The sequence below is a fragment of the Canis lupus genome, chromosome 8, assembly GCF_048164855.1.
Source record: "Canis lupus baileyi chromosome 8, mCanLup2.hap1, whole genome shotgun sequence".
Lineage (NCBI taxonomy): Eukaryota > Metazoa > Chordata > Mammalia > Carnivora > Canidae > Canis > Canis lupus.
In genome coordinates this window covers 25,582,716-25,605,490 of record NC_132845.1, presented here as the reverse complement: position 1 = coordinate 25,605,490, position 22,775 = coordinate 25,582,716, and the positions used below count along the sequence as shown (strand labels likewise).

The 22,775-nt window shown below is 31.6% G+C and overlaps 1 protein-coding gene across 4 annotated transcripts in view; it reads left to right on the top strand.

Annotated features, from left to right (window-relative positions):
* Positions 1 to 22,775, top strand: part of DPYD (dihydropyrimidine dehydrogenase) — a 790,677-nt gene that overhangs the window by 216,327 nt on the left and 551,575 nt on the right. For all 4 annotated transcript variants that reach the window (XM_072834642.1, XM_072834646.1, XM_072834643.1 and 1 more), the window contains one exon: positions 20,533 to 20,729. In XM_072834642.1, coding sequence (XP_072690743.1) covers positions 20,533 to 20,729 — 197 coding nt within the window. The remainder of the gene's footprint in view (positions 1 to 20,532; positions 20,730 to 22,775) is intronic.

Below are 22,775 nucleotides of genomic sequence, written 5' to 3'. Positions count from 1 at the left end.
AAAACAGACACATGGATCAGTTAACAGAATAGAGAATCCAGAAATGGACCCTCAACTTTATGGTCAACTAATATTTGACAAAGGTGGAAAGACTATCCACTGGATTCTCCTTTCACTCTCATGAAGGTTTTAAAATTTTTCTACGGCAGCCCGGGCGGCTCAGAGGCTTAGCACCCCCTTCAGCCCAGGGCCTGATCCTGGAGACCTGGGATCAAGTCCCACATCAGGCTCCCTGCATGGAACCTGCTTCTCCCTCTGCCTCTCTCTTTCTGTGTGTGTGTCTGTGTGTGTGTGTGTGTGTCTCATGAATAAATAAATAAAATCTTTAAAAATATAAAAAAAAAATTTCTCTAAACAAGTGTAACCTTTGAAACTTTTTTTTTTTTTTGAAATGTGTTTGAGTATGTAATTGAATTTTAAAGAAATCATTACATTAATCACCCATATGGACCAACTGGACTTTCACTGTTTCTTAAACTTAACTAATCAATTGTTGCAAAAGGAGAATGAAATGAGAACACATCTTTCTACTCATTTTCTAAAGTTTGAAAAATAAACTGTCATACTTAGCTGCATATTAAATCAGTTCCCTTCTGTGGTTTTTAACTAGTTATGGAGTCAGTTTAAAGAAACTAAAGTTAAAAGTCCAAGGTTTTGAAGTTTGACTTTAAATGTTAAGATGAATGAGGGCCATAAGTTCACTACTTAAAATTGTTTCTTCAGTTATGAATTTTTAGAAATGCGTTAGATTATGGAATTATTCTCTAAAAAGATTATTTGGTGTTCACAATAAATATTCTATGAGATTATTTATTTTAAATACCTATTAAATATATATATATATTTTATGAGATGTATACTTCTTGACACTGCACCTTTAGTTTTATTTTTATACTTTTAGTTAGGAATGGAACTGATAAACAGAATTCTGAACTAAATCAAGTGACTTCCTGGGAACAGGATTACTCTTTAGATTTTTTTACCTGTATCTCTCAGCAGGTTTTTTTATATCACCTTTCATTTCATATAACCCAATTGTTGTCCACCATCATACACTATTTATACACTATTATATACTATTTTTTTTATTTCTTTATCTTACTGGTCAGACACAATTCAAATTAAATTGATCAGTTGCCTATAATACAATGAAAAAATACAGTAATGTAATTCAAACAGGCAGGTGTTAGAAGCCTACATTAAGAGATATTTTATAATTATTTAAATTATGTCAATATTTATATTTTGCTTGAATACTACAGTAAATATTTTGGAGAATTGTGAATGAAAGAGGAATATTATGACCTGAGTTAATTTTGATTTAATAGGACACATATTATTTCTGTCATATCTTCATTTTGAACATGGAGGTAACTAAAAGCCTTAAATTTTTGTCTTCTAAAAATGTAAGTGAGGAGAAAAAAGAAATATGCATTCTAATATAAACAGTATTGCATGTTCTCTTTCAAGTAATATATTTTTGTGGTATAATTTGTCTAATAGGAAAATAGAGATAAAGAAAAAGAATAAATCTTATTCTCAAATTTAAAATCATTATATAAAAAAATAAAAATAAAATAAAATAAAATCATTATATAAAAAAACGTACATACACTGTAGGATTGGAATTACTCTCTGTGTTATGTTGATTGCTTTATAAGTAAGATAATCAAATGACTGAGATACTTTAGAGAGTGAGCAAGGACATTATTAATAATTAATTCAGGACAGCAGGCACAAACCAGGATTATCCCAGGCAGACTGTCTTGTATGAACAGCCAGTGTAATAAGTTTCCACTAGGTAAGGATTCAGTTAATCAAACAAACATTGATTGAGCATTGATTAGAATTAAGTGTTGTAGGCTTTTTTGAACTACAGGTCTTGGGAAACTACAACACTTCTCAAGAAATAATACAAGCCAACAACTACAAGTTTGTAGCAAACTTAATAATACATACCGCATTTACCTTAGCATCCCCTGGACTGATAATTCAGCCTTCATTAATTTTTGTCACTTGGTTTTAGAGGCGATTAGACCTTTGTACAAAGGAAAAGATAAAGCAGGGGAAAATATAGAGTTACAGAAGTATACCATACTTGCGTAGCACTTCTATTTTTATGATATCTCACTTTAAAATGTTGATAAAGCACCCTTGAGACACTTAAACTAGGTAATGTTTTTCCCATTCCAGACATGAGGAAAGTAAGGATCAAAGTGATTAAAAAATAGTTAACGTTAAACAAACTTCTGTTGCACTGGACAGTGTTAGGTACTTCACTTAGAATTTGACTAATCTTGAAAATAACCCTTCAGGTAAATGTGATCATGTCCATTCGTTGCAACAAGGAACTCCATGAAAAAATTTGATTTCCCCAAATTCACATCTAATAAAGGCAGATCTAGAATACAAATCTAGTGCGTTAATTTCCATCATTTCACAAACTCTCACTTTTTGCAGATATTGCTATAAGGCATCGATACAAAGTCACTGTAAACCCAAGATTTTGGGCCATAAGTTCACAGTATTGCACTTTGTAAAATTTACCTCAGTCACTGTACCTCACAACTCACATAATGAGGTTTCTGTGTGATATGAAACCACAATATTAAAGATGAATGTAGGGACTGGGTGGCTCAGTGGTTGAGAGTCTGCCTTTGGTTCAGGGCATGATCCTGGAATCCTGGGATCGAGTCCCACATCAGGCTCCCTGCATGGAGCCTGCTTCTCCCTCTCTGCCTGGGTCTCTGCCTCTCTCTATCTGTGTCTCTTGTGAATAAATAAATAAAATCTTAAAAAAAAAAAAAAAGATGAATGTAGCTTTGTTGTTTTCTTTTGTTTATGCATGTTACTAAAAAGTTTTTATTTTATTTTATTTTTCTGGCCAGTGAAGGAGTATTGTAGATCTAGGACTCAGGGGCCTAAGATGATAAACTTTGGTTCCTTCTATGAAAAATTGCAAAAAACACTACTATAAAGCTTAAATACTGCACCCTGAAAGGGGCCCATTTTATTACAGGCCCTAGAGCTCAAGATTATATCTAAAGTTTGTTTTATTTTGGAAAGCCTAAGCCTGATGATGATAGCTGGTTTATAAGTAAATTTAAGAATGAGTCTAGCACATTTATAATACAATTTGGCAAAGTGGTCAATAAAATCTATCAGGTCATGTATCTAATCTGAAATGAAGATAAACTACCATGATAATGAATGATAACCAATATTTATGGTTAATCCCTTTTGCAGGTCATTTATAAATAGAATATGGATTAGAGAATAGTCATTAGATTAATGATATCTCACACTTGCCTCTCTGTCCCAAACTTGAATTGTCTTTGAATAAAATTTTTCCATACTACTACTATTTATTATCAGTATTACTAGCAGTTTGTGAATACTATTTATACAAAAATAATTATTTATAAAATAAATAAGATGTACATGAAAAATATACATTAAACATTAATAAAATCAATAGTTTGTACCCTGGTGAAATGTTGCTCTCAGGATTGCAAATACTAGTAATATCTGTTAAGGCTTGATTTATGTCTCTGCTTTTGGTCTTAATGCACTGGTTAATAGAAAATAATGTCTTGATGGATTTCACTAAATATCTGATGTTCTTTTCCAAAAAGCTTTAGAAATCTATGAAAAATACTCATTGCTAGCACAATGATTGATAATAAAACTGTTAGGACAGGATAAATTGCTAGATGATTTTCATCAGCCTATTTTAGTCTATTTTAAAACTATTACCATCTAGAGCTTTAAGATATAAAAATAGGTTTCTGAGATTTGGGATGATAACTTTGAAATTTGCCAAAATTATATACCTATTAAGATTATTTGCTACAATTTTTTTTCTGAATTTGTTTTTTTATAAGTCATATATATAGAGTATATGTTATATAAATATATATAAATATTATTATATATAATATATATATTGTGAGCCGCTTACAGTTAGTTTAGAATGATGTAGTTTTATTGGCTTGAATTTTAAGAATTTAATAAATATGTATTTCCATAAATATATTTGATGAATAGAGGAATAAAGTAGTAGCAAACAGTGATATTGAAGCAATAATGGATCACTTGTAACAGGCAGGAGTTAAGATTTAAACCACCCATTTTACTCCAAAATATGATTATAAATGAAATATAATAAGAACTCAACAAAAGTTAATACCTGAAGTAAAAAGGAATGTAAATACCTTTTTGTGCCAGAAGTATAGAAACATTCAACAGTTAAAAAAGGATTTGGGCCTCAGTCAGAGGCTACTGGGGAATTTTACTGGTGAAAGGTACTAAGTACCAGAAACATATGTGAGGTAGAAAACAGGAGTCACCTACCCCAGTTGAAAGTTAAAAAAATTAGGTGCATCTACTTGGCCCGGCTGGGCCTTATATGAAGCTTCAGAGAGAAGCAGAGACAGCTGTGCCCCAATGTTTAAGTGGCACAGTAACTTGCTTCTGTGATATCTCTAAGTATTGCCTGGAGACTGGAGTTCTGGACTTCCAGTAAGAAACTTAGTTACATAGTTGGGGAGAGGGAGAGAGAAGAGTGTTGCTGGATTGAGGTCACTACATACTTGCTATAAGAAAGAAGAAAGCAAGTGGAACAAGAGACAAATTCCACTTAGAATAAGTAAAACAAAAAGTTCAAGACTGTATTAGAAGAGCTAATGTTCCCGGTGATAATGAAGATTCAACCTTGAGATGATGACTGTATCTGAATGAATCACAAATAATATCATAATCAGGCTTTTTAAATAAATAAGCATAAAATAATAGCCATGAATATAATATATAATGTATATTTAAAAAACGAGTTTGGTATGAAAAATAGTTGATTAGAAATATTCGGTGAAATGAAAATATCTATAAAAAGTTACATCTTGAAGTGGATATAGACAGATATAATTGGTGACCTAAAAAAAAAAAAAATAGAACTGAGAAATTCATTCAGAGTATAGTAAAAAGATATAAAGAAAGGAAAACTAAAATGGAGAAGTTAAGCTTAGAGGCTCTGGTACACATATAAACAGTTCCTGAAATAGAGAAAGAGAGATTGGCAAAAGCAGTCTTAAAGCAGTTATGGTAGAGAATTTTCCAAAAAGAAAGAAAAAATTTAAGGCCCTCACCTACATGTATGTTTGCAATAATGTGAAATATGAGGATAACAAAAGAATCAGAGCTTCCAGAAAGTGATAAAAAAGATCATTTTAAAACCAAGTGACAATTAAACGGACCCCACATTTCTCATCAGCTTTAATAGATATGAGAAATGAAGAGCACAATATTTTCAAAGCCTAAGATAAAGAACATTATTACTCCTTTAACAAAGGACATTGATTAAAAATACTTTCACCTTATTATTTATGAGAACTACTAAAAATGAGTTCTACTTTAGTATGAATGAGGGAACCCAGAGTAAAAGAGAGAGGGGTAATAAACACTAAGAGTGAAGTGAAGAAACCAGCAAAATAATGGTGGTAAATGTAATTAGTGAGTGTAGTGTAATAATAAAATTATTTGGGGATGTTAAAGATAGAAATAAAATTTTATATAATACCAACAAGGAAGACATTTGAGGTGAAGGTGAGGGAATATAGTGGGTAGGTAAGTGTCCTACGGGTCTTTACGATGGTAGAGAAGGGAGTACTTAATAACTTAAGAGTATGTTTCTAAAAACATTGAAATATTGATGTTAAAATTTTAAAACTAATCACAAAAATATGGAAATACAATCTGTAACTTTGAAACAATCATTGAAACAGAGAGGTAGGTGTGGAGAAAACAACTCTGTCAATAGGAAAGCAAAACTAAAACACAAAAGAGAGAGAAGCAAAGAAAAAGCAGGGTAAACAAAACATGAAACGGACAGTAGAAAGACATCCAAGTATATAATTAACTGCAAAAATTTATATTTATTAAATTTGTGTATGGAAACATAAATGACTGGTATCAATTTATAATAAATACTACAGACAGCTTGTATGATGTCTAGAGGAAAAAGACCTTAGCAGAAAGTTTGAAAATAACATAGTTGAAAAAAGATATGCTATGCACACACTAACCATAAGAAGGTTAGTGTAGTGATATTAACATGTAACATAAGTAGAATTTGGGGGCAAAAGTATTAATAAAAATGAAGAGAGAAGTAATGAAAAAAAGAATAAATGTCTTAAAACATTCATAAATTAAAAAAAATCGTAAACTGCGTATACATTACAGCATAGCCTTACCCAAAATTAGTAAGGTTTTTATTTGAATAAGGTTTATTAGGTTGATTAAATAAATCAGAAGTTTCCTGTATCCCTCTAATATACACCTATTTATGTCATACACCTGTTTACCATTTATCAAAATTGACCATGTACTAGGTCAGAACAATTACATGTATATTTCCAAATAAGTATATGTGGACTGTATTTTTTACTACTACATACCTAAATTAGAAATAAAAAGAAAAATATTATAAAAATGAAACAATAGGAACAACAAATTTTGTCTGGGAATTAAAAAAAAACACATTTATAAATGATTCATGGGTTAAGGAGGTCATCACAGTAGAAACTACATAGTATTTAGACCTGAATGAGAGCTTCCCACTAGCAACCTATGAAATGCAACTGAAGTCATTTTTATCTGAAAATTTATTATGTTAAGTGTGGATAACAGGAAAGAAAGCAATGTCTATCCTAAGGAGCTAGAAAGAGAACAAATGGAGTGTGGATGGATATGTTGGTGTGGGTGTAGTGGTGGTATTAAATTCTAAAAAATAAAAGAAAGGTAATGAAAATAATAGACAAATAATGAAAGAGAATATAAAAGCAAAAATAAAGATCTATAAAACAAATAGCTGGCTCTTTGAAAATAGTTTAGTAAATTTTCGAATGGCATATCATGTAACACCCATTACATTTCAGTTATGACTGCCTTCTAATTGCTGTTGTTTTATTGTTTTCTTAGTCTGCTTACAAGTAGCATTGGTGCCATAGTTAATCATTACTGCTGTTTCTCCCCAAGTCACATAAATACAGAATAATCAATGGAAGCAGATCGGACTGGGGAGGATCTCTCTAGTCCACCATGTCACCACCACTTCCCTTTGTCTCCCTGCTATCCATCCTCTTGTCCCCAGCAAGCAGTAACATGGATTGCTTGGCCCCTGGCAGCTTTAGTTTCCAACTCTAACTTTGAACACACATCTGAGTGACTAACTAGGTACCAGGCAGTGTCTGGGTGCAAAGGATACAGTGATGAACAAGATAGGAATGATACTAGCCCTTTGGGAACTTACTGCCTAGTAAGAAAGAGAGACAATTAAGCAAGCAAATTACAATGAAGTGCTGAGGGAGCAGTACGACCGTACTATGGGAGCCAGTAGCTAGGAAACCTAATAGCCTAGCAGGGAGGGGAAGTTGAGCAGAGAAAGTGAAATTTAAAATGGGTCTTGAACGGTGTTCATCAAATGCAGCAAAGTCAATAGTGGGTGTGTATTCAAGGCACAGAGAAAAACGTGAGCAAATCTTGAAGGCAAAATAATACATGTACTGGTTAATATGAACCTGCATGTGGTTTTGGATCAGTAAAGTTGCTCATTACTGAACTATACCCATGGTTTCAAATTGTATTTGGTCAGTTTCAACCATTTACTTCAATTGTAACCTCAAATCCCAGATATAATATATAGTAATGATAAAAATATGAACTATAATGTAAGAATAATAACTTAGGTGCCAGTTCCAGTGTCTATAAAATGAACCATCTTACCAAACTTTGAAGACTGTTAGGACAGGAGATATAAATGTTAAACACCTAGGAGAGTGCCTTATAAAGAGAAGGCATTAATTTCAGGAGGTTATCATCATTGATTCATTCAGTCTTACAGTAAGTTGCTAAAGTAATTATTACGTCCTTAGTTTTAGAGCTGACATTTAGAGAGATGAAATAATCTCTAAGTCATTTTTTTTTTAAAGATTGGTACTTGGTATTAGGTATTATCTTTCTTTCCTTCCTTCTAAGTAAGTTTTCTTTCTCATGGGCTCCAAGATCACTATGTGTAAAAATGAAGCCTACATAGAACAAATTGACTGCAATAATTTTTCTGTACTTAAGACATATGAATACTCTATTACCAAGAGAACTATTTACTAGTAGATATACATTTTATGCATACTGGTTTCTAGTGCAAGGAGGGCATATAAAGATATTTACTGAACTAAAGTGGAAATTGAATGGAACAGCGTATTCTGATCTCAAATTACACAGTATTTACTATGCCAGAAATGTCTCACAATAATGTTCATTATAATAAGAAAATAATAAAATAAAATCTTTAAGAATTACTAATATATTAATAATTTTGATAACTAAAGAGTTGATGTGGCATGGAGTTTTTCTTTATTCCCATTCATTTGAAACAAAGCTCCTATTTTTGGTGTCCCTTGTTTAATGTAGTGAAGAAAACTGTCAGGTAGCCTAAGAATTTTTCTTCTCAGAGGATGGCTGCAGTGAATAGCATGTATTCAGTATTTCCTTTTACTTCTTTTACAAAAGGAAGCAAGTTACAAAGAAAATTACATAGAAGCATCTCTTGGAAGGCATGTAATTTGAGGTAACTTACTTTAGATGCACAAATAGCAATCTTTCTTCATTTAAACATTCAAAAGGTAACCAGACTGTCATACTGCTAATAAATAACTCAAGGAAACTGAAGCCAGGAAAATAAAACTCTATTACTTTTATTAGGATTTTTTCTTAGACCCCCACTGATGAAATAGCATCTTTTTAGGAATTATCAGAAATTATGTTTTATTTTATAATGAAAGCAAGTTAAATGCTCACAAAAATATAAACCTCTTAAGAGGTACACAGGATACAATCACTTGCACACAATTTATCTTTCAACTAGTGGAGATACTTCAAAATTTCCAAGAATATTTTATTTGTCTTCATTTTGTCATAGTTTATTTTTGCTGTTGCTTGGCTAATAAGAATAAATCGAATAATTGAGGAAGAATTATAACTACCAAACATTTATGTTTATTTTCATTATTTGCCATTTTAGAAAGTAGGAAGGATTAAAATGAGAATTACCCTCTAATCAGAATTAGTAAATATCCTTTGCATTTGGCATGTTATGTCCTTTCTCATTTAGAGAGCACTATATAATGATTAGAAAATTATTTTGTTCCTGTCTCCAGTATGTGAGCAGGCTTAGGGATAAATCTTTATGGTTTCTCTCATGTCTCAGTCTTCTCATTTTTAAAATCAAGATAGTCTCTCCATTGCTTCAAAATAATGTGAAAATTATGGACAAAATGCTAGTAAAGTCAATTTGGAGTGATGAAAGAAATACACTTTCCAGGTAAGTGAGAGGTCAGAAATCAGGGTGATTATGCAAGGAAATTACTTTTAAGAAGTTTCTCAAGAAGAGCATTGACTTATAAATAACTGTCCTTCTCTATCACTGAGCAAGAACTCTATTCCCTTGGTTACTGTTTCTCATTTTTTGAAGTCTGTCATGGGAGTTCAGCAATTTTAAAATTCATCCAAATCTTGTTGGATGCCTACTATGTGGTGAAATTTTCCTATACCCTGGGATTTCAGATGGGAGGGGAAAAAAACCACTCTGATTACTTCATAATCTATAGGGAAAGTCAGATTGTAAACTATGCTAAGTGGAAAAAAAATGTAAAATCCTTAGCAAAGCGTGAAGATAGTCAGTGCTCAGTTATTGGTATCTAAACATAATTTCAACAGCAGTAAATCCAGTAATCTGCCCCTAACTAGCTCCTTAGGGCTGGTTCAAAGCCTCTTTCATTATTTTCTATAACACATTGCTTGTTCATTTTAGGGCTCTATACATGTTTGTTACATACTACTGATGAAAAGTAAAACAATCTTAAAATACTCTAAGGGCACTGGGAGAAAAAAAGAACACTTTTAAAAGGATATAAATATAAATTATTTTGATTAAGATCATGTTCCTCTTGCTACAGCTAACTATCTTAGTTTCTTGAGTTGTAGAATAGCATGGTAGGAAACCAAATGGTGTGGTGCAGTGTTTTTCAACGCCTCATTAATAGTTGTTGGTTTGTAAGTTTAATTTATTAAATATAACCACTTTTGTTATTAATTGACCATTATATATATATATATTAGTCCTACAAGGGATAAATTCATGTAATAGCTTTTTCATATTTCTTATTGAAATATTATATGTGCATAATGATTTCTTACTGAAAATCACCGTGAAAATTTGACAGTGACAGTAAGAGTTTAGGCTCTGGAGTAGAATAGTCTTGAGATAAAATCCTTACTTTGTGAAAATGGCTTCCAATCTGAGAAATCGAAATAATAATTGTACCACCAAAATAGAACTGTTGAAGACTGAGATCATTTATATAGTGAGTTAGTATAAAGCCCAACATAGTATGTGCTCGGTGTATATTGGCCTTATTATTCTGGAGAAATACATACTGGGCATACTTTCCAGGCATCTTTAAATACTTGAATTATTCCCTTGTGATATTGATTAACCTATTTGTTTTCATTATTAACCTGTTTTGGCACTTAAATCTTCTGCTTAGAAAAACATTTATCTTACAAAATTAATCAGTGGAGTTACAGCTTAAGTTTGTTTTAAATAAAAGGATCTTTCTCATCTAAAGAGCTTAATTGTCTTCAGTTAAATTTTTGTTGCATTATAAAACATTGGAAATTATACTCCAAGAAAATCTACTAGGAAACATTCCTTTGATATTGTAAACAAGTAGACATAATATAGTATTAATATATGAATTATTTGTAATTTGAAGTTACATTTATTTGAAGACTGATCTAGTTTTACAAAAGTTTTAATGAAAAATGTGCTTTATTACTGTGAATTTGTTAACATTCTTAAATTTTATAGATTTGTTTTAATTGAATTTCAGGACAAAATTAATTATGCTGTTTAATCAATAGTATAAATTGCTTTTTTTCCACTCATGGATTAGTGGTCTTAAAAAAATCACAAGATTTGTTATTATAAACATAGTTTAGCATTAACTTTATTAGATATATTACTTTCTTTTATAAAATGACAATTTTCAATGTATAAATAATTCATTCACATCTCTTAGGTTTTTAAAGTACTTAGATATATGTCAACACCCATCTAAACATTTATGTAGATATTTACTTGACTTCCTGGCCAATTTTTTTTTCTTTTTTCTTTTTTCTTTTTTTTTCTGGCTAATTTTTAAAAAATATTCTAGGGGCTCAATCCCACAAACCTGAGCCATAATCATAACCTGAGATCATAAGCTGAACCAAAATCGAGTCAAATGTTTAACCAACTGAGCCACCCAGGTACCCGGAATACTACTGTTTTAAACATAAAGGGCCACTTACTTGTTCAGGTCTTGAGGAAGTTGGCAAATGTAGCTGACATATCTCAGAGTTTGGACTTGATGCAATTATGTCAGAGGTTAAAAAAACAATTGTGTGAACTCTCACATGTTTCCTGAGTCTCATAATGTGATGAAACCAGCTTGGAGCAGATCTTGAGAGGGTGACTAAGTTTTCAGGAATTTCGTGAATTGGTTGTTAAATAAACCATTATGAAAAATTAAAAAAATAATTACTTAATTTTAATTAAAAATTAAAAATTATATAACCTTATAACCTCCAACTCTATTCACACTAGTAGAGGTTCAAAAGATATATTTATTTAGTTCAATATTTGACAGTTTTTTAAAAGAACACTTAAAGCTCATTGAAAAATAATTTAAACTATCCTTAGACGAAAATTTATATGTATTGTATATTATTGAATAATTGCTACTTTATTTGCATACCATTGGGTAGAATTTGTCAGATATGTTCAGTGTCACAAAACTAAACTATCTTTTGCTTCTGGGTAAGACAAGAAAGACATTTCAAAAATCCTATTCTGTTTGATTGTCACAGTTTAACCTCAAATTATAAACTTTTCGACCTTCAAAGTCCTAAGTGATCACATTAAACTTTTCTGTTGTTCAAGATATCAGCAATAAAAGATTCTTTTAAGAAAACTTACGTTTTCTGCTTCTCAAATTTGCTAAAATGCAATTTTAATTTAAAAATGATAGTAAATGTTTTGTTATTATTTTTAAGTTTTAATTTCAATTTGTTAGTGTACCCTATTATATTAGTTTCAGGTGTACAATATAGTGATTCAGCACTTCCAAACAACACCCAGTGCTTTTCACAAGTGCACTCCTTAATTCCCATCACCTATTTAAATCGTCCCCCACCTACTTCCCCTCTGACAACCCTCAGTTTATTCTCTATAATTAAGAGGCTGTTCCTTGGTTTGTCTTTCTCTCTCTTATTTTTTTCCTTTGATTGTTTTGCTTCTTAAATTCTACATATGACTGAAATCATATAGCATTTATCTTTCTCTTATTTCGCTAAGCATTATGCTCTCTAGTTTCATCTATGTCATTGCAAATGGCAGGAGTTCTTTCTTTATTATGGCTGAGTAGTGTCCCATTACATATATGTGTGTGTGTGTGTGTATACACTTGTGTGTGTGTGTATATATATATACACATACATACATATTTTTTTTCATACATATATTTTTTTACCACATCCTCTTTATCCATTCATCAATTGATGGATACAGGGGCTGGTTCCATATCTTGACTATTATAAATAATGCTGCTATAAACATCGGAGTTCATATATGCCTTTGAATTAGTTTCCTTGTATTCATTGAGTATATATCCAGTAGTGTGATTGCTTGATCCTAAGGTACTTCTTTTTTTACCTTTTTGAGTACCCTCCATATTGTTTTCTACAGTAGCTGCACCAGTTTGCAAGCTACCAATATGGGCAAGTGTTTCATTTTCTCCATATCTTTACCAGCACTTGTTGATTCTTGTGTTGCTGAGTTTAGCCATTGTGACAGGTGTAAGATGAGAGCTCCTTGTAGTTTTGATTTGCATTTCCATGATGATATTTGATGATGAGCTTTCCATGTGTCTGTTTGCCCTCTGAATGTCTTTAGAGAAATGTCTATTCATGTCTTCTGCCCATTATTTATTTATTTTGGGGGGAGTGTTGAGTTTTAGAAAATCATTATAGATTTGGGTACTAATCCTTTATCAAATATGTCATTTGCAAATGTCTCTCCCATTCCAGAGGTTGCCTTTTAGTTTTATTGATTGTTTCCTTTCTTAAATCCATCTGTTCCAGTGTGTCATATGAATCAAATGATTTTGATGTAATCTCAAGTTTATTTTTGCTTTAGTTTTCCTTGCCTTCAGAGACATATCTAGAAAGAAGTTGCTATGGACAATGTCAAAGAAGTTCAGGTCTCATGTTTAGGTCTTAACCATTTTGAATTTATTTTTGTGTGTGGTGTAAGAAACTGGTCCAGTTTCATTTTTTTCACATGTTGCTGTCCAGTTCTCCTAACACCATTTGTTGAAAGACACTTTTTTCCCATTGGATATTCTTTCCTGTTTTGTCAACGATTTATTGACTATGTAATTGTGGGATCATTTCTGGGTTTTCAATACTGTTATGTTGATCTGTGTATCTATTTTTATGCCAATAATATACTGTTTTGATTACTGTAGCTTTGCGCAGTGTAACTCACAGTCTGGAAATGTGAAGCCTCCATATCTCCTTTTCTTTTTTGAGATTACTTTCGCTCTTTTGGGTCTTCTGTGGTTCCATACATATTATAGGATTGTTTGTTTTAGGTCTATGAAAAATGCTGGTGGTATTTTGATAGGAATTGCATGAAATGTGTAGATTGCTTTGGGCAGTATAGACATTTTAACCATATTTCTTCTTCTAATCCATAAGCATGGAATATTTTTCCATTTCTCTGTGTTGTCTTCAGTTTCTTTTATCAATGTTTTATAGTTTTTAGAATAGAGGTCTTTTAAAAAAGACAAAACCTTTGGTTAGGTTTATTCCTAGATATCTTAAAATGGGTTTGATTCCTTGGTTTCTCTTTCTGCTGCTTTATTATTAGTGTAAAGAAATGCAACAGATTTCTGTACACTGATTTCATTTCCTGGACATCCTCTTCTTGTTCCTGACAAGAAAGTCTCACCTTTTCCCCATTGAGGATGATGTTATCTGTGAGTTTTTCATATATGGCCTTTTAATGTTATGTTCCCTCTAATCTACTTTGCTGAGGGTTTTTATCATGAATGAATGTTGTACTTTTCTCTGTCTATTGAAATGATGATATAGTTCCTATCCTTTCTCTTCTTGATGTATATATCACATTGATTGATTTCCAAATACTGAAACACCCTTACATCCTGGGATCAAATCCTACTTGATTATGGTGAATGATTTTTTTTAATGTATTGTTGAGTTCATTTTGCTAGTATTTTGCCGAGAATTTTTGCGTCTATTTTCACCAGGGATATTGGTCTGTAGTCGTATCTTTATCTGGTTTTGGTATCAGGGTAATGCTGGCCTCATAGAATGAATTTGGAACTTTTCCATTGTCTTCTATGTATTGAAATAGCTAAGAAGAATATGAATGTATTCTTTAAATGTTTGGTAGAGTTTGCCTATAAAGCCATTTGGCCCTGGACTTTTGTTTATTGGGAGTTTTTTTGATTACTGACTCATTTGCTAGTTTCAGTCTGTTCAAATTTCTATTGCTTCTTGTTTCAGTTTTGGTAGTTTATGTGTTTCTAGGAATTTATCCATTTCTTCTAGTTGTCCAATTTGTTGGAATGTAGTTTTTCATAATATTCTCTTATGATCATCTGTATTTCTGTGGTTTTAGTTGTTATTTCTCCTCTCATTTGTAATTTTATTTGAGTATGTTCTCTTTTTTTCTTAATAAGTCTGGCTAGAAGTTTATCAATTTTATTGATTTTTCCTAGAACCAGGTCTTGGTTTCATTGATCTGTTCTAGTTTGTTTTTAGTTTCTATATCATTTATCTATGCACTAATATTTATTATTTCCTTCCTTCTGCTGGTTTGAGGTTTTGTTCCTTGTTATCTTCCTGGCTCCTTTATGTACAGGTTAGGTTGTTTATTTGATATTTTCCTTGCTTCTTGAGGTATGCCTGTATTGCTATAAACTTCCCTCTTAGAAAAGCTTTAGATTCATCCCAGAGGTTTTGAACCATTGTTTTCATTTTCATTTGTTTCCATGTTTATTTTTAATTTCTTCTTTTATTTCCTAGTTGACCCATTCTTTGCTTACTGGCATATTATTTAATTTCCATATGTTTGTAATCTTTCCTGATTTTTTTCTTGTGGTTGACTTCAAGTTTCATAGCATTGTGGTTAGAAAAGATGCATGGTATGACTTCAATTTTCTTGGATTTGTTGAGACTTCTTTTGTGTCCTAATATGTGATCTCTTTTGGAGAATGTTCCATTTGCCCTTGAAAAGAATGTATATTCTGCTGTATTAGGATGGGATATTCTGGATATGTCTGTTAAATCCATCTGTTCCAGTGTGTCATTTAAAGCCATTGTTTCTTTGCTGATTTGGTACTTAGTTGATCTAGGCATTAATGTAAGTGAGGTGTTCTTGTTGGATTTTCCCCTGTATTATTATATAGTGTTCTTTGTCTCTTGTTATAGTCTTTAAGGTTTATTTTATCCAAAATAAGTATCCCTACTCTAGGTTTCTTTTGACATCCATTTGCATGATAGATGTTTCTCCATCCCCTCCCTTACAATCTGCTGGTATTCTTAGGTTTAAAATGAATCTCTCGTAGATAGCATATAGATGGGCCTTATTTTTATCCTTTCTTTCACCCTATGTCTTTTGATTGGAGCATTTAGTCCATTAAAGATAGTAAATGGTAGTAAATTTTAACATAGGAAAGTTCTTATTATTCACGAAGTTGTGAGTACTGAACTATATATGAAAGATTAGCATTTATTCAGTTCCCTTAAAAATTAGCTAAAAGTCTCCTGGTCATGTTAAAGGTATGTTTTAAATATTGATTTGTGAAAAGTATATGACTTACTTTGTGAAAATATAGTAGACTTCAGATACATTTCTATTAACTATTCAGTAAAATTGTTTAGTAATTTTGAATTGGAATTGCATTTTTTTTCAGCTTGCTAGAAAGCAATGAAAGGTAAAACATGTTGATTCAAAAATAATATGAGAGAAAAATCTATGTTATTTGGATAGCAAAGGAAGGAGCAACAATATATCTATAATTTGTAAAACCTAAATTTTGGTGAAAATAAATAATCATATTACTAATTTAATGTAAACTCAATATATACAATTAATATATATCAATTAATATATACCTCTTTTGTATTAAAACCACTAGAAATTAAAAGATGAATTCAAATATGATATCTGCATTTAAAGATCTTATGTTAAAAAAAATAAATAAATAAAGATCTTATGTTCTAAGGGAGGAAGCCTATCAGTTTCTTATCAGTAAAATGTGATAAAGTATTAAGATAAAAGGAACAAAATGTGTGGGGACATTTGTAGGGGCCATTTAGCTCAGACTACATTATTAGGTCTTATAGTACTTGTTAATATTACGCTCTAATTTTTAAAAAAGGTTTAGTTATTTATTTGGGAAAGGGAGAGCAGGTAGGAGGGACAAGAGGGAAAAGGAGAGAAAATCTTACACAGACTCCATGGTGAACATGGAGTCTAACACAGGGCTTGATATCACCACCCTGAGATCTCCACCTGAGTCAAAACCAAGAGGTGAACACTTAAACGACTGTGCCACCCAGCCACCGTATAATTTTTAAGATAATTTGGATATTCCTTGAATAGTTTGAAATGCTTTACTTCATCTGTGTAGTTGGTGATGAATATAGAAGGAATTCAAGAAAAACATCAAGTCCTATCTCCCTGATAACTCACTCCCAAGAAAACCCCATTTGCCTAACTTAGCTCTAAAATGCTAATAACCTTGTGAGGTAATCTATTAAATATTGCATAATTAATCCTTAATATGTATGTATTCATAGGCCACTTGTATGGACAGTCAAGTTTTAATGAGAAGAAAATAGTGAGAAAATATTGATCCATTTTTCTCACTTTTAGTTCTGTTTCTTTTTATAGATTCTGAAATTGTTATTCAGTTAACCTTTAGCTTTAGAGGAAAATCTTAGTGACAGATTGACATTTTTATTATTGTTTAACTTTAGTAATGCATTTTTCCTTAAAGTCTAATTTGTCTGATACTGTTATACCTACACCAGCTTTCTTTTGTTTAGTATTTGCATAGAATAACTTTTTTTTTTTAAAGATTTATTTATTTACTCATGAGAGACACAGACAGAGAGGGAAGCAGGCTCTGCAGGGAGCCTGGCGTGGGACTCGATCCTGGGTCTCCAGGATCATGCCCTGGGCTGACGGTGGTGCTAAATTGCTGAGCCACCTGGGCTGCTCTAGAATAACTTTTTTCAATCTTTATAACTTTTATGCTCTTAATCCTTTAATAGTAATTTTAATCCACTTACATGTAATGTAATATTCACATGTGTGTAATTTATATTCACTTTCTTACTATTTTTTTCTCTTCTACTCTCCCCTTCCACGCAACTATTGCCTTAATTTTCTCTCATTTATTTCTTTTATTATTAAAGTATCTTTAAAATTCTACTTTCCCCTCAACAACTTAATTGTTAAATATTCTTTCACTATTCTTTTAGTTGATACTGTAGATGTACAACATCCTTAATTGATTAATGCCTAATAAATATTATTTTTATCACTTCCTAGACAAAGCTATGATAGAGTGCACTTTCACTCAGTTTAACGTCTGATACCTTTTATTATGTATTTCAGTTTTCATTTATAGTAAACTATAGTCTGGGTCATTTTCACTTACCCACATATTTATATTTCTCAGTACCCTTTGTGCCTTCCTGAAGAACTTCCTTTAATACTCTTCATTCTTATCCTTTGTTCATATCCTTTATTGTTTCCAACAAACATTCCCTGCAAATGTCTTAATTTGGCTTCATATTTGAAGGATATTTTCCTTCTGAATAGAATTCCAAATAGAAGGTATTTTCATTCACTGATCAAAAAGATACCATTTCATTCTCTTCCGTCAATTCTTTTGAGAGGAAAAATTTAGCCCTTTGTTGTTGCTTGTTGACAAGGTCTTTTTTTTTCTTTTTTTTTTTTTTTTTTTGGTTGTTTACAATGCTGCCTTTTCTTACTTTGGTTCATAGTAATTTTACTGTGATTTGCATGAGTTTCTTTATATCTACCTTTTTAAAAGGTTTTAGAACTCTGCCTTCATGTCTTTCATTAGTTTGGAGAAGTTATAGGTCTGTTTCTTTTGAAATATCACTATTGTCTCACTTTCTTTCCTCTCATTTTATTTATTTATTTTTAAAGATTTTATTTATTTATTCATTAGAGACACAGAGAGAGAGAGGCAGAGACACAGGCAGAGGGAGAAGCGGGCTCCATGCAGGGAGCCCGATGCGGGACTCCATCACCGGTCTCCAGGATCACGCCCTGGGCTGAAGGCGGCGCTAAATTGCTGAGCCACCTGGGCTGCCCTCCTCTCCTTTTATGATCCCAGTATGCATGTCCTTTTTTGATCACCTGTCCCATATGCTGTTAAGTACATGTGTTTAAGTTTTCTTTCTTTTTTTTTTTTTTTAATTTCCACTCTTTTCTTCTTGTACTTATTTTATTATTATTATTTTTTTTACAAATTTCAGTTTTCTGGTAAAGTTCATATTCTTATTATTTAATTTTTTAACATATTAATCCTTGTTATTCTAAAATCTATGTTTGGTAACTACACTTACTGGATTTTATATGCATCTCTATTTTCTTATTTCTTGGCAGTTTTTAGTTCTTAGTTGTTGGCAAGCCTAGACTTTTTTATTTTTTTGCCAAAAAAGCAGGCATTGTATATGATAATTTTTAAATGCTATGGTTGACTTATTATTCTCCACAGAATGTCCATTCTATCATTTATTAAATAAATACAGTGTGAACTTAATCACTAGTCACCTTTATTTACAAGGGCTGAGCTGATTCAGTTTGCTTGTCTACCTCTGGTTTGTCCCACTTGTAGAGTATAGCTCTCCAAGAGTTTCAGCTGATTGTTTGATAGAGTTCTTCCTTCTTAGCTAAAACAATTACACTTGTTTTTGTTTCCTCTGGATCATCAAAGTACAGAAAGTTCTTTTCTTTACAGAGATTTTCTGTTTAGATTCCTAGCCTTTTATCCTATGCAGTTTAAAAATTAAGCTCACTTTTCTGCACTTTCTTTTGCTTCTGGTTTCTGATCTCTTATTAAATTTCCCAAACTCTGTGTCTCTGTAGTCCTAGGAGTTTGTCAAAATCTCTTGCTGTCTCTTCTGAGCTGTGATCCTCTACAAGATTCATAGCCTTCCTCCCTCTGATATGAAGTGGTTGATTCTCTTAGGGTAATAGTAACTTTTGAGCTGTCATCACTTCTCTGCTACTGTTTCCTCTGAGATCTTGGCCCCTGATTTACTTCAGGTGGCTCTTCAATGCTTCCAAAATATTGTAAAAAGTTATCCTTCAGAAGCTAATCTAGCTGTGATACACACACATACACACATGCAAAATGCAATACTATGCAACCATTAAAAAATGAAATTTCACCGTTTGCAATGACGTGGCTGAAACTAGAGGATATTATGCTAAGCGAAATAACTCAATCAGAGAAAGACAATTATATCATCTCACTCATGTGGAATTTAGGAAACAAAACAGAGGATCATAGGGAAGAGAAAAAAATAAAACAAGATGAAGTCAAAGAGGGAGACAAACCATGAAACTCTTAATCATAGGAAACAAACTGAGGGTCACTGGAGGGGCGGATGGTGTAACTGGGTGATGGACATTTAGGAGAGCATGTGATGTAATGAGCACTGGGTGTTGTATAAGACTGACGAATCACTGACCTCTACCTCTGAAACCAATAATACATTATTATTAATTGAATTTAAATACAATTTTTTAAATGAAAAAAGCTAATCTATCATAATTAGAAGCAGATGTCAATAGATTATTTACTGAATGTTTTCTGTGTGCTGGGTAAGTGCTAACTGCTGGTAGTACAATGGTAACATGATTTTAAAAATGACTAAAACATATAGGTGTAAGTTATATGTGTGTGTTTATAAATGATACATTCTCTGACTCAAGGAACAAATGTTCTACTGACTAACATGGAAACATGACACATAGACATTGGTGTTTATGTTGGAGGCATACAACATATACTATAGGAAGGATTTCAGAGCAGGAGCGCTTAACTTGGCCTAGAAGTGGGTGTAAGTAATGTGAGACACCTATAGGAGGTGATACCCTGAAAAGAGATTCCAAAGACTGAGAAAGAGTCAAGTGTAAGATGTCATCTTCCTGACCTAATACAACTTCTAATTGTAACATATGAATACTGAAAATGTACTTTATATTTCCATTTAAAACACTAATGCCTTTGAAACATCAAATTGTGGGTATAAAAGTTAGTTTATAGTTCTTAACCATGGCAATTGATTTCTCCATAGGTATTCAAAGCAATGAATATCACACAAATTCGAAATCCTTCTCTGCCTCCTCCAGAAAAAATGCCTGAAGCCTATTCTGCAAAGATTGCTCTTTTTGGTGCTGGGCCTGCAAGTATAAGTTGTGCTTCCTTTTTGGCTCGATTAGGCTACTCTGATATCACTATCTTTGAAAAACAAGAATATGTTGGTGGTTTAAGGTAATGCCTACTTTTTTTTCTCATGTTTATAGAATAAAAAATGATGGCGTAGAACATTTATGAATATTGTTGGTTCATAATCGTATAGGAACTTCAAGCTCACAGATGGTATTTTAAATGTTCTTTTTTTGAATGCTCAATTTTGATTTCATTATTCACTTTAAATTTACAGTTGGCATTAAGCAATATTTATTTAAAAATTTCCCTGTCTAGTTTTGTGAATTTAAGATAAATCTCAGCAAAATATTTTATGGGTAGAGGAAACAATCATATAAAAACTCATTTCATCCCTGTGAATCTGTCCTTTAATGGAGATATATCTGAAAATTATAGAAATTGGAGATAGGAAAAACCTAGCTCTGTGGAATACGGGGTAATACATTCTGTTGTATACATAGACATGTCCTGCTCACATATTTTCAGTTTAAAATCTCTTAACTTTTACATTTAATTAAAATTATGTCAGTCTACTAAAATTGTTCCATTTAATGTACATTTATGCAGTTTTATTTCATAAATACCTTACTAATATTTGATATTAATCAGCATCATTATTGTAAAAGAGGATTCGGTTACAGTCTTTAATTCCCAGAAGAGTGATTCACTGAAATAAAAAATATTTACTTTGTATTAGTGATTATCAGATATTCAAACCATATTTAGAAATTGGATGGAGAGGGGGTGCCTGGATGGCTCAGTTGGTTAAACATCCAAATTGATTTTGACTCAGGTTATGATCTCAGGATTCTGAGATTGAGCCCTACATTGGGCTCTGTACTCCGCAAGGAGTCTGCTTGAGATTCTCTCTCTCTCTCTGGCCCTCCCCCCTGTACTCTCTAAATAAACATATCTTAAAAAAAGAAACTGGAGAACTTTGCTTTATTTAAAGTATATAGAATTCTATAATGAACATATATTACATTTGTGATTAGAATGAAATAAAATTTATTTTAAATGGGTAATGGATATTACTTAAAATGTTTGATGTAAAAATGAAAGAATTTGATTGGGAAGTTAATAATATTACTCAATTTATTGTTATTTTTTATGAATATATCATCTTACATTAGATAATTTTAAATTATAAAATACTATCATTTGGCATATCTGTTGTACTTATAGCATTTATGTGTAATGGCTACTAAACTATTCTCAAAGTAAATTTATCATATTTAATCATATTTAATCATCACAGGGAATAAATTTAACCAGGTTTTGACTAAAAGTTGTGCTTATGTGTTCTATATTTTATGAAACCTATAAATATGTGTCAGTAATTATAAAATGTCAATATTGGTCAAATGACTATATGCTAAACCCAAGATAAGCTTGCATTAATATAAAACTATTTGACTTAATCATCAAGCCAAGGTATCATATAATAGGAAAACCTATTAAAGAGGATTTGAAGCATAAACTGAAGAAAAAATAACCTGATTGTCAAGAAATAATTATTTTTTTTCTAAATTGATGCTTCACCACTATGAGTTTTAAGGGATTAAACATATTTTATAAAGTTTTTTTATTTATTCCTGGAATGTGAAATACCTAATATATTATTTTGCTGGAATGATTTAGACTATCTTTCTAATGGTGTTTTACCACAGCTTTATTAATTAGGAAAAACATAATCTATTAGCAACATATGTATAAGCATTGTAAATTTTTTTTCAATTATACACATCAATGAATACGTGAGCTAATTTAAAAAATATGAACCTAATTGTTGTATTACCCTAGTAGTCTAGGAAAAATCTTTTTGCCCTTTAATTGCATTTTCACAAGAAGCCTAAAATGAAACAAGCCCTGTTTGTGAATTATTCTGTGTGGACAATTTTGGTAGATTATTCTGGTTGCTGGCAGCATCTCTATCTTTCTGTAACTCAAATGCAGAATAGGCATTTCTAAATCATATAAACTAACACTAAACTTGTATATTTTTATGTATTTGCTGAGCATTTTCTAGTGGGACAGATTCGCCTGGATTAATAACCAAACATTTTTTAAAAATTCTTTTTTGATTTATTTTCTTTCCTTTGCCTTTGA